Source organism: Phyllopteryx taeniolatus, chromosome 3, assembly GCF_024500385.1.
Source record: "Phyllopteryx taeniolatus isolate TA_2022b chromosome 3, UOR_Ptae_1.2, whole genome shotgun sequence".
Classification (NCBI taxonomy): Eukaryota; Metazoa; Chordata; class Actinopteri; order Syngnathiformes; family Syngnathidae; genus Phyllopteryx; species Phyllopteryx taeniolatus.
In genome coordinates, this window is record NC_084504.1 from 31,083,732 (window position 1) to 31,097,098 (window position 13,367).

The 13,367-nt window shown below is 46.2% G+C and overlaps 1 protein-coding gene across 1 annotated transcript; it reads right to left on the bottom strand.

Annotated features, from left to right (window-relative positions):
* Window positions 1–881: 881 nt before the first annotated feature.
* On the bottom strand, window positions 882–7,901 carry adra1aa (adrenoceptor alpha 1Aa). The gene is made up of 2 exons (XM_061768577.1): window positions 7,024–7,901; window positions 882–2,510 (listed from the first exon to the last, which is right to left on the bottom strand). Exons 1-2 carry the CDS (start codon window positions 7,892–7,894, stop codon window positions 1,939–1,941), a joined length of 1,443 nt encoding a protein of 480 aa, XP_061624561.1. The 5' UTR covers window positions 7,895–7,901; the 3' UTR covers window positions 882–1,938.
* Between the last annotated feature and the right edge of the window lie 5,466 nt (window positions 7,902–13,367).

Below are 13,367 nucleotides of genomic sequence, written 5' to 3' on the forward strand. Positions count from 1 at the left end.
CATTGCGATGACGCATCGTCATCTTCCGCACTGAGATGCCTCCATCAAGGCATTGCGCCACATTTAAGGGGAATGAGAGGAGCCGCTTTGATTGGCGGCAAATGAAGTCGGGTGTAAACACTCCCACAGCGGCACAGGTTGACCGCTTTCGCCGGTCATGAAAATAGGGCCCTAAATCCGTGTTTTCTTATTTTTTGTTTAGCATGTCCAAAGGCCAAGTTTCCAATACATTTCTTTGTACAGTTTATGATTTGACCATAATCTTAAATAAACATCCAATCCTCAACTCATGATTGGGTGTTAAATCAACATGGCAAACTTGCTCTGTAGTCTACAGCTGACTCACACAGAGCTGGAAATCTAATTCAAGTATTCATTCCAGACGGATACGTAAGGAAAAAAATTATGTATCAGGACACAGTTATTTGTTGGAGGGGTTGATGGACATAATCCCCATGCAGAGGACAATAGAGGGAGATGAGAATTAGGGCAGCAGTATGGTCAACGGGTTTAGTCTAGTGTCTCCCCTAATGGCATCTGTGCGGAGATGGCGTGATTTTCAAGTTCACAGACATGCCAGCCAATGACAAGCACTCTGGCAGCTCCCCTGTGTGGAGAAGCTGTCGGCTGCACTTGTTCGAGCAAACTTAATGCGCGAAGGTGAGAACGACGCGCCGATGCTGACGGGCATCACTGCCATCCAAAAAAGCACCCTGGAGGAAATAAATCAACCTTTTTTTTTTTTAAAAGGCTCGGTCGGGGGCTGGTCAGGATTGAGGTCAGCAACCACAGGGTCAGTCAAAATTCCACACGAGTATATTAAGACTTCCATCTGGCTCATGGACCGAAGGAGGTGCATCAATTTGTGGGAATATGCAGAGAGATGAATGGACCTCAAGTTTTGGATGGTTAATACTTTTTACTTTTGTTTATCAACCAAAGTCCACAAATGTCACCACGAAACCCTTGCTGGTGAATTACAAATGTATTGTCTCGTGACATGGACGTACGCAAGGTTCCTTTGGGGAAGATTTGGAGATCGCTGACGCACCACTGACGTGCTTTATATATCATGCAACAAAACAATACATTTGAATGTTCTTCAGTAGCATATTTGTATAATACGTAAACGATACGTTTGCACAAAACTAAGCCAAAGAAAATGTATCTGCTTCACGTCTTGGCTTCTTCCTGCAAGACCATCCTCATCCACGGATGGCATATACATTATGACTGTCAAATTTTAAGGAGTTAGATCAAGGGTGTCCAAATTATGGCTGCTAAAAAAAAAAATTCCATTTTTTAGCAGCCTGTGGAATATACCGACTAAAAATAACAATTGACACAGCCCACAACATTATTGAAGAAAAATGTGGGTGCTACATTGATTTTATATTGAGCTTTTCTAAATATGCAAAGATGCAAATAAACTATTTACAACTGAAATAGAAACAAATTTGTCTTCATAATGACCAGGTGAATAAAGAAAATTCAGTGTGAGAAGCTAAAATGTTTCCGTCCGCTTTCTGCTCCATGCCAAGGTCCTATTTAGGAGACTATCACAATGATCCTCAAGTAACTGCTTTCAAAAATTTCGGCTTAGTACACTTTCGCTCTTGTTTTGGTTCTGAATGCGGAGATGAGATTCAGCTGCTGCTAAGTGCTCGGGCGGCTCTCGTCAATATAGGGCCAAAATCCTAAACTTTTTGCCTGTCACCTTCAGCAAACTGCTGTGACGTAGTAGTTTTTCTAAGTAAGTATCATAAATCATTTCTCAATGGTCTGGTTTTAGCATTTTTAACCGTAGAGTTTCCTGTATATGGCCCTCGGAGGAAACCATTTGGACACAAGTGATCTCGATCCAAAATAGTGGAACTTTAAAAACGCTAGACTGCTGGCTCAAGTCAATAAATATGCTCTCCTGTGAGAATACAGAGGTTATACAGGCTCCCCTTTATCCGACAAGGACAATTGGTGGATTTTAATGGTGGGAAGGTTTGCGACCAGAGGGGGACGGGCGCAGTTTGCCTCCTGCCGGGGGCTGCCACCAATGGGGACGCAGCAGCAGGTCCGCTGGAAGCTTTTACTGCAGAGTTGGGCCACTTTTCTGCTTTTGTCTGCTGGCCCGGTTGCCCCGGCGGGACCGTCCGAGAAAACCTTCCACTCCCTGCTATCCCGGGAAGACGGAGTCCTGGACAGATCAACGGGAGAGGAGGGGCTGAGGCCACAGGATGCCCCCCCGCCGACAAGGTTCAGAGTCAGGGGCTGGTTGTGGACGTGCATCTGACTCTGGCCCACAGCCAGATGTTGATGTTGATGTTGATGATGATGATGATGCGGTTTCGAAGTGGCCCTCAGACAGTGAGCTCCCAGTAAACTCTGGAAGGCCTTCTTGAACTCCTGGTTGGAGCACGGGTAGATGATGGGGTTGATGCAGCTGTTGAAGTAGCCCAGCCAGAAGGTGATCTTGAAGACTGTGTCCGGCGGTCTGTAAGCGGGGAACATGGAGCCTGCAGGAGACACAGAATCACCAAACAGACCAACTGAGTGTTAGGCTCAGACTTTATTTTTTATTGAGTAAAAAATTTCCTTTGGAAATGTAGTCAGCTACAATTACAAGTTAGCCTGTTGAAAATGTAATAGCAATTTCAATTAGTTTTTCAAAGTCCATCCATCACTTTTTCTGAGCCGCTTCTTCTCACTAGGGTCGCGGAAAAAAATCTCACGCCACACCAACCAAAGCCTTATGGCGCCTACTTGAGCTGTAGCCTATCCCAGCTGACTGGGCAAGACAGGGATGTACCCTGGACTGGTCGCACTCGGCAGTACTGTAAGGTATTAGTAGACTCAAAAGTTATTTTTTAATGGTTTCATGCATTTTCCACTGGGTACAAGCCATTGATTTTGGCCATGTGGGGGGGGGACGTGGCGTGAAATTTTTGCAACGTCAAATATGCGCCTTGGCTCAATATAGGTTGTGAAACGCTCAACACAGCCAGTTGCTCCTCTAATTATATACCGCAACAACACAAGCTTAAGGTCGCTTCTTAATTGGCCTTTCGTCTGTGGCTCGGACAAACTCGGTGTCGAACAATTAACATCCGATGACGTCCGATAATCGGATGATAGTACTGTAGTGTGTATCGTACCCCGCTATCGTTCTGCCTTGTTCCTTTTTGTGTCTTCTTCTTTGTGTCTCATCAGGCCTGACCCGTCGGGGATCAGCCTATCAGTGACGCGTCTCACAGCTGTGTGCTGTGATTAGTCTGAGTGGTTTCAGCTGCGTCTTATTTCCACTACATTCCTGCTGTTCCCCCCCCCCCCCTTTGACTTGTCAAGTAGGTTGTATCGGTTTGTTCATCTTCGCTGAGCATCGTCGGTGTCTTTTCTGACTGCACACACCCATTTGCAGTCTTTGTCGTCAATGTTCCGCTTTATATTTAAATGGACTCCGATAAGTGTGACCGAGTGATGTCACTGTTTCATGGTTACGGTGTTAGTGAGTCACACGGCTTTGCCCCTCCAACACCCACAGCGTGAAGTGGACAAATGAAACACATCATCACGTGCCAGTGCGTAAGTGTCTTCGAAATGAAAACAAGATGGCCGCATTTTCTTCTCGTCTCGGACTGGTTACAGAAATTCCAAGACGAGCCATAAATCAACAGGATTTCAAATTATTTTCTCCAGCCACAACATTAGGTACGCCCACTTAATCTAATAAAGTCAAATGCAAGCGTTGGATTTTTGTCAACTGACACCATCAGAGAGGTATTAATTTCATCATCTTTAATATTGTAGTTGTACAACTACACTTCATCATATTGAGAGGTGTTTTTAATATTTTCCCTTTTGTGTAACTAAATGAAGTGTAACTTGTCTTCCGCTGCAAACGACAGCTACATTTAAAAAAAAACAACGCATTTTTAAATAATACATCGCCTACAATACAGGATACAAATGAAAGGAACTGCAAAAGGAAATGGGCTTGGTACTCTTATAAAAGGTGAAATATTTTCTCATTCCGTATTTTAACGATAGTGGTGCTGTCCAGTAAGTCCTAAATGTGCTTTGACGGTCTGAACTGCAAAGGCAAAGCAAGTATCCGAAAACTAGTTTTAAAAGTTGGATGATCCATAATAGTTGATATCATCATCATGTTCCTTTGCTAATGAATCAAGATTTTTCTTTTGTATCTTTTCTATCTGTATGTCACGCATGTTCTGGTAATTTGTATGATTTTCCCTCGGGTTTATGTCTCCATCAGGTACGGGACATCATAAAGTCTGACGGGTTTGATGGCTCTGCCTGTCTGTTTCTAAGATTGTTATTTAATGATGCTCAGACACGAGGGTCAGAGGACGCGGGATTGACACTTCAATCATGGAAGTGCATTTGAAAGACATTGCGCTCATATTCTGAGCGATTGTTTACAGACAAGGGACCACTTTAGTGATCTCAAAGATCTAGAGAGCCGATTTGCGATGAGTTTGCCGGCATGGCCAGATCAAAGCGTTGCAGGTCTCGAGGCTATTCAGCTTCTACACATGTATAATTTAACATCCACACTGACTTTTCAGTATCAGAATCAGAATCATCTTTATTTGCCAAGTATGTCCAAAACACACAAGGAATTTGTCTCCGGTGGTTGGAGCCGCTCTAGTACAACAGACAGTCAATTTACAGAACACTTTGGAGACAAAGACATTGGTCCTCAAATGTACCAAGTTGTATTTTTTATAAGTCCTCACACAGATCTTCAATAGATCTCTGGAACTGTGCGAAGTACCGTCTTGTTTCAAACGCTCCACCATCATTCCAGTCCCCAAGAAACCTGCAATCTCGGGTCTTAATGACTACAGGCCTGTCGCCTTGACATCTGTGGTCATGAAGTCCTTTGAACGCCTCGGGCTGGACCACCTCAAGAGCGTCAGAGGTCCCCTGCTGGACCCCCTGCAGTTTGCCTACCAAGCGAACAGGTTTGCGGATGAGGCTGTCACCATGGGACTGCACTTCATCCTAGAACACCTCGACAGTGCAGGGACCTACGCGAGGATCCTGTTCGTGGACTTCAGCTCAGCGTTCAATACCATCATCCCTGAACTCCTTTCATCCGAGCTTCTCCAGCTCAGCGTCTCACCTGCCATCTGCCAGTGGATTTAAAGCTTTCTGACGGGCAGGACACAGCAGGTCAGGCTGGGGGAGGCCACCTCATCCACACGCAACATCAGCACTGGGGCGCTCCAAGGTTGTGTCCTCTCTCCGCTGCTCTTCTCTCTCTACACGAACGACTGCACCTCAGCGCACCCGACTGTCAAACTCCTGAAGTTTGCAGATGACACCAATGTCATCGGCCTCATCAAGGACGGTGACGAGTCTGCATATCGACAGGAAGGGAATTACAGTCTCTCAGGACCTGAAGTGGGCGACCAACATCAACTCCGTCCTCAAAAAGGCCCAGCAGAGGATATACTTCCTGCGGCTTCTGAGAAAGCACGGCCTGCCACCAGAGCTGCTGAGGCAGTGCTACACAGCGGTCATCAAATCAGTCCTGTGGTCTTCCATCACAGTCTGGTTTGGTGCTGCTACAAAAAAGGACAAACTCCGACTGCAACGGACAATCAAAACTGCTGAAAGGATTGTCGGTACCCTCTACCCACCTTTGAGAACTTGCACGCTGCCAGAACTAAGACAAGAGCGTGCAAAATCCTCTCAGACCCTCCGCACCGGCTCACCGGCTCCTTCCCTCAGGTAGGCGCTATCGATCAAGGCAAACTAGAACTAGCAGACATTCCAATAGCTTCTTCCCTCTTGCGATCAACTTCTTAAACACCTAACCTACAATTCCATTACAACATGCTGGCAATTTTTTGTTCGTTGTCACATTTCTGTGGGGCCAATTATGCATTACTCGTGCACTCACTGTAGTTGTCTCGCCACGCTGCACTATTTGCACATCTGTTGTTGACCAATACTGGCCACTCATGCCAGAGTAGCATTTGCACACTGATTGAGGAGTATCTGCAACATTTGCAGAACCAACATTGTCCCAGATGATCGCACTACTCGTCACTTTAAACCGCATACACGCCTTGAAGTCTCGGCGCCCTTTGCACAATGGTCATTGCACCAGACTGTTGCAATATTAGTCATTCGAACTGCTCTAAGTGCTAGTGGACTCTGCATCTTTTTGCACGATTGTCAAAAAAAAAAAAAGTGTACCGGCATTACCAGATAACTAGCAAGCCTTTACTGCTCAGTGACTGTTTTTTGTTGTCAATGTCTTTCTGTCTCCAAAATGTTCTCTGTCAATTGACTGTCTGTTGTCGTACTAGAGCGGCTCCGACTACCGGAGACAAATTCCTTGTGTGTTTTTTGGACATACTTGGCAAATAAAGATTCAGATTCTGATTATAATGAAACTGCATTGACTAACAAGTTAGAAGTAGGACATTGATTTTCAACTTGTATTCAGTTATAGGATGAATACAACTGTCTTGCATGTGTGGTCTATATAAAAGTACAACTAAATGTGGTGTAAAGTTTAGGCACGAAACTATGTGACACCGCCAGGATATTTTTAAGTGGCTTCAAATTTCATTTTAGGCGATGGATAAAGGGAGATTTCAGTGTTTTTAGTTAGCCAGTGACCGTGTGAATGGGATTGCTTGTCTGACTCTATACGTGCGCTGTGATGGACTGGCGACCGGTGCAGGGTGAAGTTCGCTTTTCGCCTGAAGTCTGCCGGCGTAGGCTCCAGATCCCTGCGACACGGAACGGGATGAGCAGGAGAAAACGAATGGATGGATGAGACATGTTTAGGATCGTTTGGCCTTGCAGAAGGTCTGCACTCTTCTCACTGACCTTATAGCCAGTATTGTATCTTCTTATTACAACGTAGGTGACTACTAGATGATCTTACCTGATATTGCGACCGGTGAGAGGAACACACAAAATGAGTTGAAGGGAGCTGAAGTATTTTCAATCACAATAGCACGAAAGCATTGACAAGTTGATACTCACTGATGGGGAGGACCAGGAAGAAAGGCAGCCAGCAGAGTACGAAGCAGCCCACGACAATGCCCAACGTCTTGGCCGCCTTCTTCTCCCGAGAGAACTTGAGCAATCGCACGGCAAAGTGCGTGCGACTGCGAAGGGCCTCGTCGTCGCTCGCGGTCGTGTTGCCTCGATGGATCCGGAGGATCACGAACTCTGAATCCGACTTGTCTGTCTTGTGACCCTCCCTCAGGCCTCGGCTCTCTCTGCGAGCCACCACGTAAACCCTGCAGTACATGGCCAGGATGATGGCCAGGGGCAGGTAGAAGGAGCCCACGGCCGAGAAGATAGCGTAGGCTGGCTCCTCGGTGATCTTGCAGACGGATTCGTCGTCCGGTGCCGGCTCTTTCCAGCCGAACAGCGGGCCGATGGATATGACGACAGACAGCGCCCACAGCAGCGTGACAGCCAGCAGGGCCCTGCGCTTTGTCATTATTGCTGGATGACGCAGCGGGTAACTGACGCCAATGTAGCGATCCACAGAGATCACACACAGGCTCATGATTGAAGCCGTGCAGCAGAGGACGTCTAAAGCCGCCCACACGTTACAAAAGACCCGGCCAAACACCCAGCGGTCCAGGATCTCAAATATGGCAGAGAAGGGTAGTACCGTAGAGCTCAGTAGCAGGTCCGCCACTGCTAGATTAACGATGAAATAATGGGTGACTGTCCGCAGGTGTCGGTGGCAAACTACTGAGAGGATGACCAGGATGTTCCCGACCACTCCGAACACGATGAAGACGCCGAGCACCGAGCCCAGAACTACAGCCTTGACCGCGCTGAGTTCTGGAGCCGACACCTGGCTGCAGGTGGAGCAGTTTTGAGTCAGAGAAGCCATCTGTGCCGGGACCGCAATGACGCTGGACTGAGTCTGTATGCAGCAGCTTGTGTCAGCTTTTGTTTTAGGTTTCACCACAGGTGGAGGGCGACATTAGCACATGTCATGAATGTCAGTATTCAGCCTTGACAAAGCACAGTTTGAAAGCTATTGCTGCCGTATGAAATATGATCTCGCAACCACATGATGTATGCAGCAACACAGGGAGAGGAGCGATGAATTCCTTCAAAATGTTCATGCTCCATATTGAAAATCAGTTCGAAATGGATGCTACTCTGCATATTTGTGTGCACATCATGGTGCTGAAAGATCGGTGTGCACTCTAAACATTTGGCATGAGTTCTGAAAAGTGGACTTTTGTGACAAATGGTGTCAGAAGTGGGTTGGCCCAGTTGCGAGGACGTTCGGGATGGATGACGGGGGCGTCCGGGTACGTGTACCGGGCATGGAGCTGCCACTGGATGGGTGACTTTGCGCGGCCATTTTGTACGGGAGCCTGGCTTTGTCTTTGTGTTCACTGCACAGTTTCAGTCTTTAAAAAAAACAAAAAAACAAAAAACGGTTCAAATCCGGTTGAAGGGACTATTCCTCAAAGTTGTGTGACGTGTCTGCGGGATTGTTGCCAGAAGAAGAAATGTTCGCTCCAAGGTCGTGGAGTTCCCATCAAAAAGACCCTCGGGCCAGGTGACCCCTGTACAATAGACGTTGTAGTCCGTTTCAAATTTGGGTTGTGAGTGTCACTCTCCAAAGACGAAATTCAAGTCCACAACAAGATTGTCGGTGGGCGCAGTCATGTTCCAGATTGCTGCTCTTGTTTGCTGGAGTATTTGCAGAGTTAATACAGCAGGCTTGAAAGTGTTGCAGCGTCCGCAACCTTTGAAAGGACAGAGGACATTAAAACTGACATGCATCGGAAAATCAAAGCTGCCATTCTGCTTTTGTCTTTTTAGTTTGCCGCGATGTCTTTCTGTAAGTCAGATTCTTCATGGCCACGTGCACAGCGACAATATTTAAGGCTCAGCCCGGCAGATCAGTGTGACTACGGCTTCATTTTGCACCTATCGACAAAACACAATGCCGTGTTGCAGATTAAATAAATGAATGTCAAAACTGACAACTTTCCTTTTTTTCACCCTTATTTTTAGTTGGAACGCATCCCACAAGTAAATAGCACCAGAACAGAACAAATGTGGGGAAAAAATGACGACGTAAACAAGAGAGCGAAAGATAATTCACTTCAGACCCACGTGAAACAACGCTGTGGCTTCTCTGTATTCCAATCAGTTGCGATGGTTAAAAATCAAACAATCTAGAGATGGTCAGAGGTGAAAAAACGTCATGTTGTCCCTTCGCGTCTCTCGCTCGCTCCTCTCCTTTCCCCGCCGCGCTATTAACCACTGACATTTTGCTGCAAATCTCTGCATCAATATTGCACAGAAGGCTGCGGATTGTTTGATGGACTCGGCGTCACCTCATGGAAAGCGTGGCCTAGCGGTCATCGGGGACCGGCAGCTCAGCGCCTCTTCCACTCACACAATTGGGAAGATGTACACTATGAGTCTGCATGCTGCGGTGCGTATTGCCTTTGAGGAGGTTACAAAAAGTCTTCTGTAAATGTCTATCCACATGGGCGTTTCAGAAGACAGTTCTGCTGCCATCGTTTTGGACTTGATGGAAAATTCTAAGTTCATGATTATTTGCTAGAAACAATCAAGTTGATCAGTTTGTACATTAAATGTCTTTGCTGTGTATTCAATTAAATATAGGTTGAACATGATTTGCAAATCATTGTATTCTGTTTTTATTTATGTTTAACCCAACGGGCCAACTTCATTGGAAGCGGGGATGTACATCAACCCCGGCTTCAATCAAATAGTTTGCTTTGTATATATACAACGCATGGCATTTACCGAACTGGAGGAAATCAGCAGTGCATGCGTGCAACCATGATTGCTTTCCTTGTATCGGAGTGCTCCGTTTGATTCAAGCGGACCCATTTCTTGAGTGTTCAGATTTACATCCTGTTTCATCCTCTTTCTGAGATGATTGGATGGAAGTCCGTTATATTGAGCCATCAAGAAAGAGGCCCGGTATGTGCTTGAAGATGAGCCGAGTAATGTGCTCTTGATCTTTTTTAGCAGTTCATGCTCCACAGGTAGCCCACGGAGCTGATGTGGTGCCAAATGCGAGGAAGGCCTTCCCTTTTATATACGCTCGCAATATTATGGTGGGAAGAGAATGAGTGAACTTGGCAGACACCCTACCACGAATGGCCGCTAATGAGCAGGGACTGGGATTCACAATAACGTCAAGGACGTTTTGAGGCATATGGCCACGCCGTGGCTGCGGTTATTTTTAAGTGGAAGCGTAAACATCCACTCTGGCTCGCTTGCAATCTCCACATCCTCGCGCAGGGGAAGCAGTCTGGTCAGCTGCCTGACGGAACCTCACTGTGGAGTCCTCCTCAAGAATGACAGCACAAGCGACTCGTGCCCATTGTTCGACTTTGCCGGGCACTGCGCCATTAAGTCCATTTTTAAGATTGAAAATCATTTCCATTGAGAAGCACTGCAAGCCACTTCATTAACTCAAATGTGAAGATGCTTGTGGGACGTTTAAGGGGTCAAAACAGCAAACCTCTCACAGAGGAGAAAGACCTTTCAGGGTGAAGTTGAAGCAGATTGTCGGGGGAAAGTCGTAGCTACACCTGCACGCTTCCATCCAATTCGGCATCATAGCTCTGTCAATCATTCTGCATTTACAAAGCAAATAATGCTCAGTTTGGATTGACACTGTCACATTGGGCACGCTCATTTGGCTCAAATGTCAGCAACGCCACAAGGTAGGCAAACATACGAACAAGATCATAAAGCACAAACACCAATACCTATGCTTGTATTTCCACTGCCACAATGAATAAACAGTAACTGTCAATTCTGTACTATTCCAAATAGATCATCAACTTGACGATGTGGTATTTTTGTTTGCTTTTGTTTTGCTACAGCTCCGGCTGAATTGTACGAGATTGTGCAGGTCGGCTACCGTTGTGCTCGTCCTCTTCCCTCTTTCGGAGGATGGGGTGCCAATCCTGTTCTTTGATATTGCAGGTGTACTTCATTTTATGGTCAATGCATTTCACCTTATGAAAGCAAAAAAGGGGAAAAAAAGATACTTCCTTGGTAGGCCGAATGTTTGCATAAATTCTCTGAGATTGCTGTCCCATTTTGTACTACACTTAGTTACAATTATGTATATATTGTGACTAATTACTGCAAAAATGTGCGTTCGTATTCATTATAGTTCTAGTGTCTTGTGCTGTTTTAGATGCAGTTCAATTCATGTCCAATTTTTTAATAGAGTACCCGCAAATTGATTCTTATTGCTTTGCATTTTACAGCAGCCAGTGACCGCAACAATTTCGGGATTATTGAGTAATTATATATCAAATGTAGCACTCCTCTACTAGAGTGTCTTTCTTTTTGAAGATCAAATAAATGAGGCGGACTCACCAATGTGTTGTTGGGCTTTGACGTCTCGGCCACATCTGCGCCCACGGAGTCTCTGTGCGTGCGCTGAGAGCCAGAAAGCAACTGCACCCACCGCCGGGGAAATAAGCTTCACGACGGAGCTCCATCCGCGTGCCCCCCGACACTCCAAAGAGCGATGAGGACTTCAGCCTGACTGCTCAGTCTGCTTGGGCAGGTTGTGCCCCCCTCCACCTCCCCCACCACACAGTCAGCATCCCCATCCTTACACGGTGCCCCCCTGCCCAACCCCCGCCCCGGCCGTTCCCGCATCATTCTACTCTGCACGTCATCCCAGCTAATAACTCCCCCCCCCCCCCCCCCCCCCCCCCCATCTCCCAAAGTGACTTCCATTCACAAATATGCCACCAACGTTCAGTTTCTCACCTCCATTAAGGAGAACCCCAATGGAAAAAAAATAAAAATGTGGTAGGACTACTTTTGGGACTTTTACAAGCCTCGCTTTTCTTTTCATAGCTCATTGGCTGAACTTGACGAGTTTCTTATTGTGTACACTTTACACTCAAAGCACAATATATATATATATATATATATATATATAAGTTTAACCTTGTTCATATTCATGTATAACCTTTGGTTTCAATAATTAAAAGCATCCGGTCAATGCACCTTTGCAGTTGCCTGAGGTGCAACAGGCAATTACAATTCATCTGCACGGTGCCAATCCATGAAGGACATTGTATTATTCAACCAGTGCTTGCACACGACGCCCCCTTTTTTTTCTCTCTCTCTCTCTCTCTCTCTCTCTCTCTCTCGCTCCAGTCAAGGTATGATGAAGAGACTAAGCTACAACAATCACATGCACTGTTAATTGAATTTGCCGGGTAATTGTTTTTATCAGGAGACATCTAATTAGTCTGTTCGAGCGCGCAGAAAGAAGCCCTTTTGTTGAGAAACATTTGCAAACTTCATCCTTTTGAAACAATGAGGGCAGCATAGTGGGGTAGTGATCAGCACGTCCGCCTCACACTTCTGAGGTACAGGGTTCGAATCTTAACTTCCCCATGCTTGTGTTCCCCCACCCCTCCCCCCACACACACATCTTCCTCCAAGAACATGCCCGTAAGGTCAATTGAATCATCTCATTGGGACGTGTGCGGATGTGAGACGTGAACGGCCGTGCCCTGCGATTGGCTGACAACACGTCCAAGTCGTAGCCCGCCTCTCGGTCAACGACGGCCGGGATAGGCTCCGGCCGGCTCACCCGATAATCACGACACGCGATATCCAAAACGGATGGACGGCCAAACTCCAAATCGCTTCAGCGTGTGTGGAAATGAAGAGAGGCAAGGCGAGTTGATTTGGCTTTGCACCTTTCATAGTCGGAAACTCCCCAAAAAAGAGATTCAATTAAAAGATGACATTTAAGCTAAATCCCAACATAAAGGCAGGATACATGGAGAAACATTCAAATGTCACGTTGAAAGTCAAAAAGTTCCCTTTGCAGGGCGAATGTTGCTCAGTCGGTGGAGCGGGTCGTCCGCTGACCGAAGAGTAAGCGCTTCAAATCGCCTCCCCGCCGTTCAAGTGTCCTTGGGCAAGGCAAACTGTCCTCAATCTTGTCGTGAGGAAAAAGTGAAATCATACTTTTAAAGAGCTATGGAGTTCTCCGTGTGAAGACTTTCTTTTACTTTTGGTGTCGCAGACATCAAGTCGAACAAGATTGCAGATAATTATAGTGCACAAACACAACCAAGCGTGTTCTACATCAGCAGAGCAGTTAAGATGTTGTAACATTTTTCTCTCACGACTGAACGAACATTTGATCACAAAACAAGGCAAAGGAATATTTCTGTGTTGAAAATATTACATAAATAACAACAATGACAATTGCGTCCTCATTTCGTGTAGCTGGCTCTTTGCATCTGTGTACGGTTTTGTCGTGCTAACTCAAACCTGGCGACGTTTCAAAGATAGCCAAATTCAAC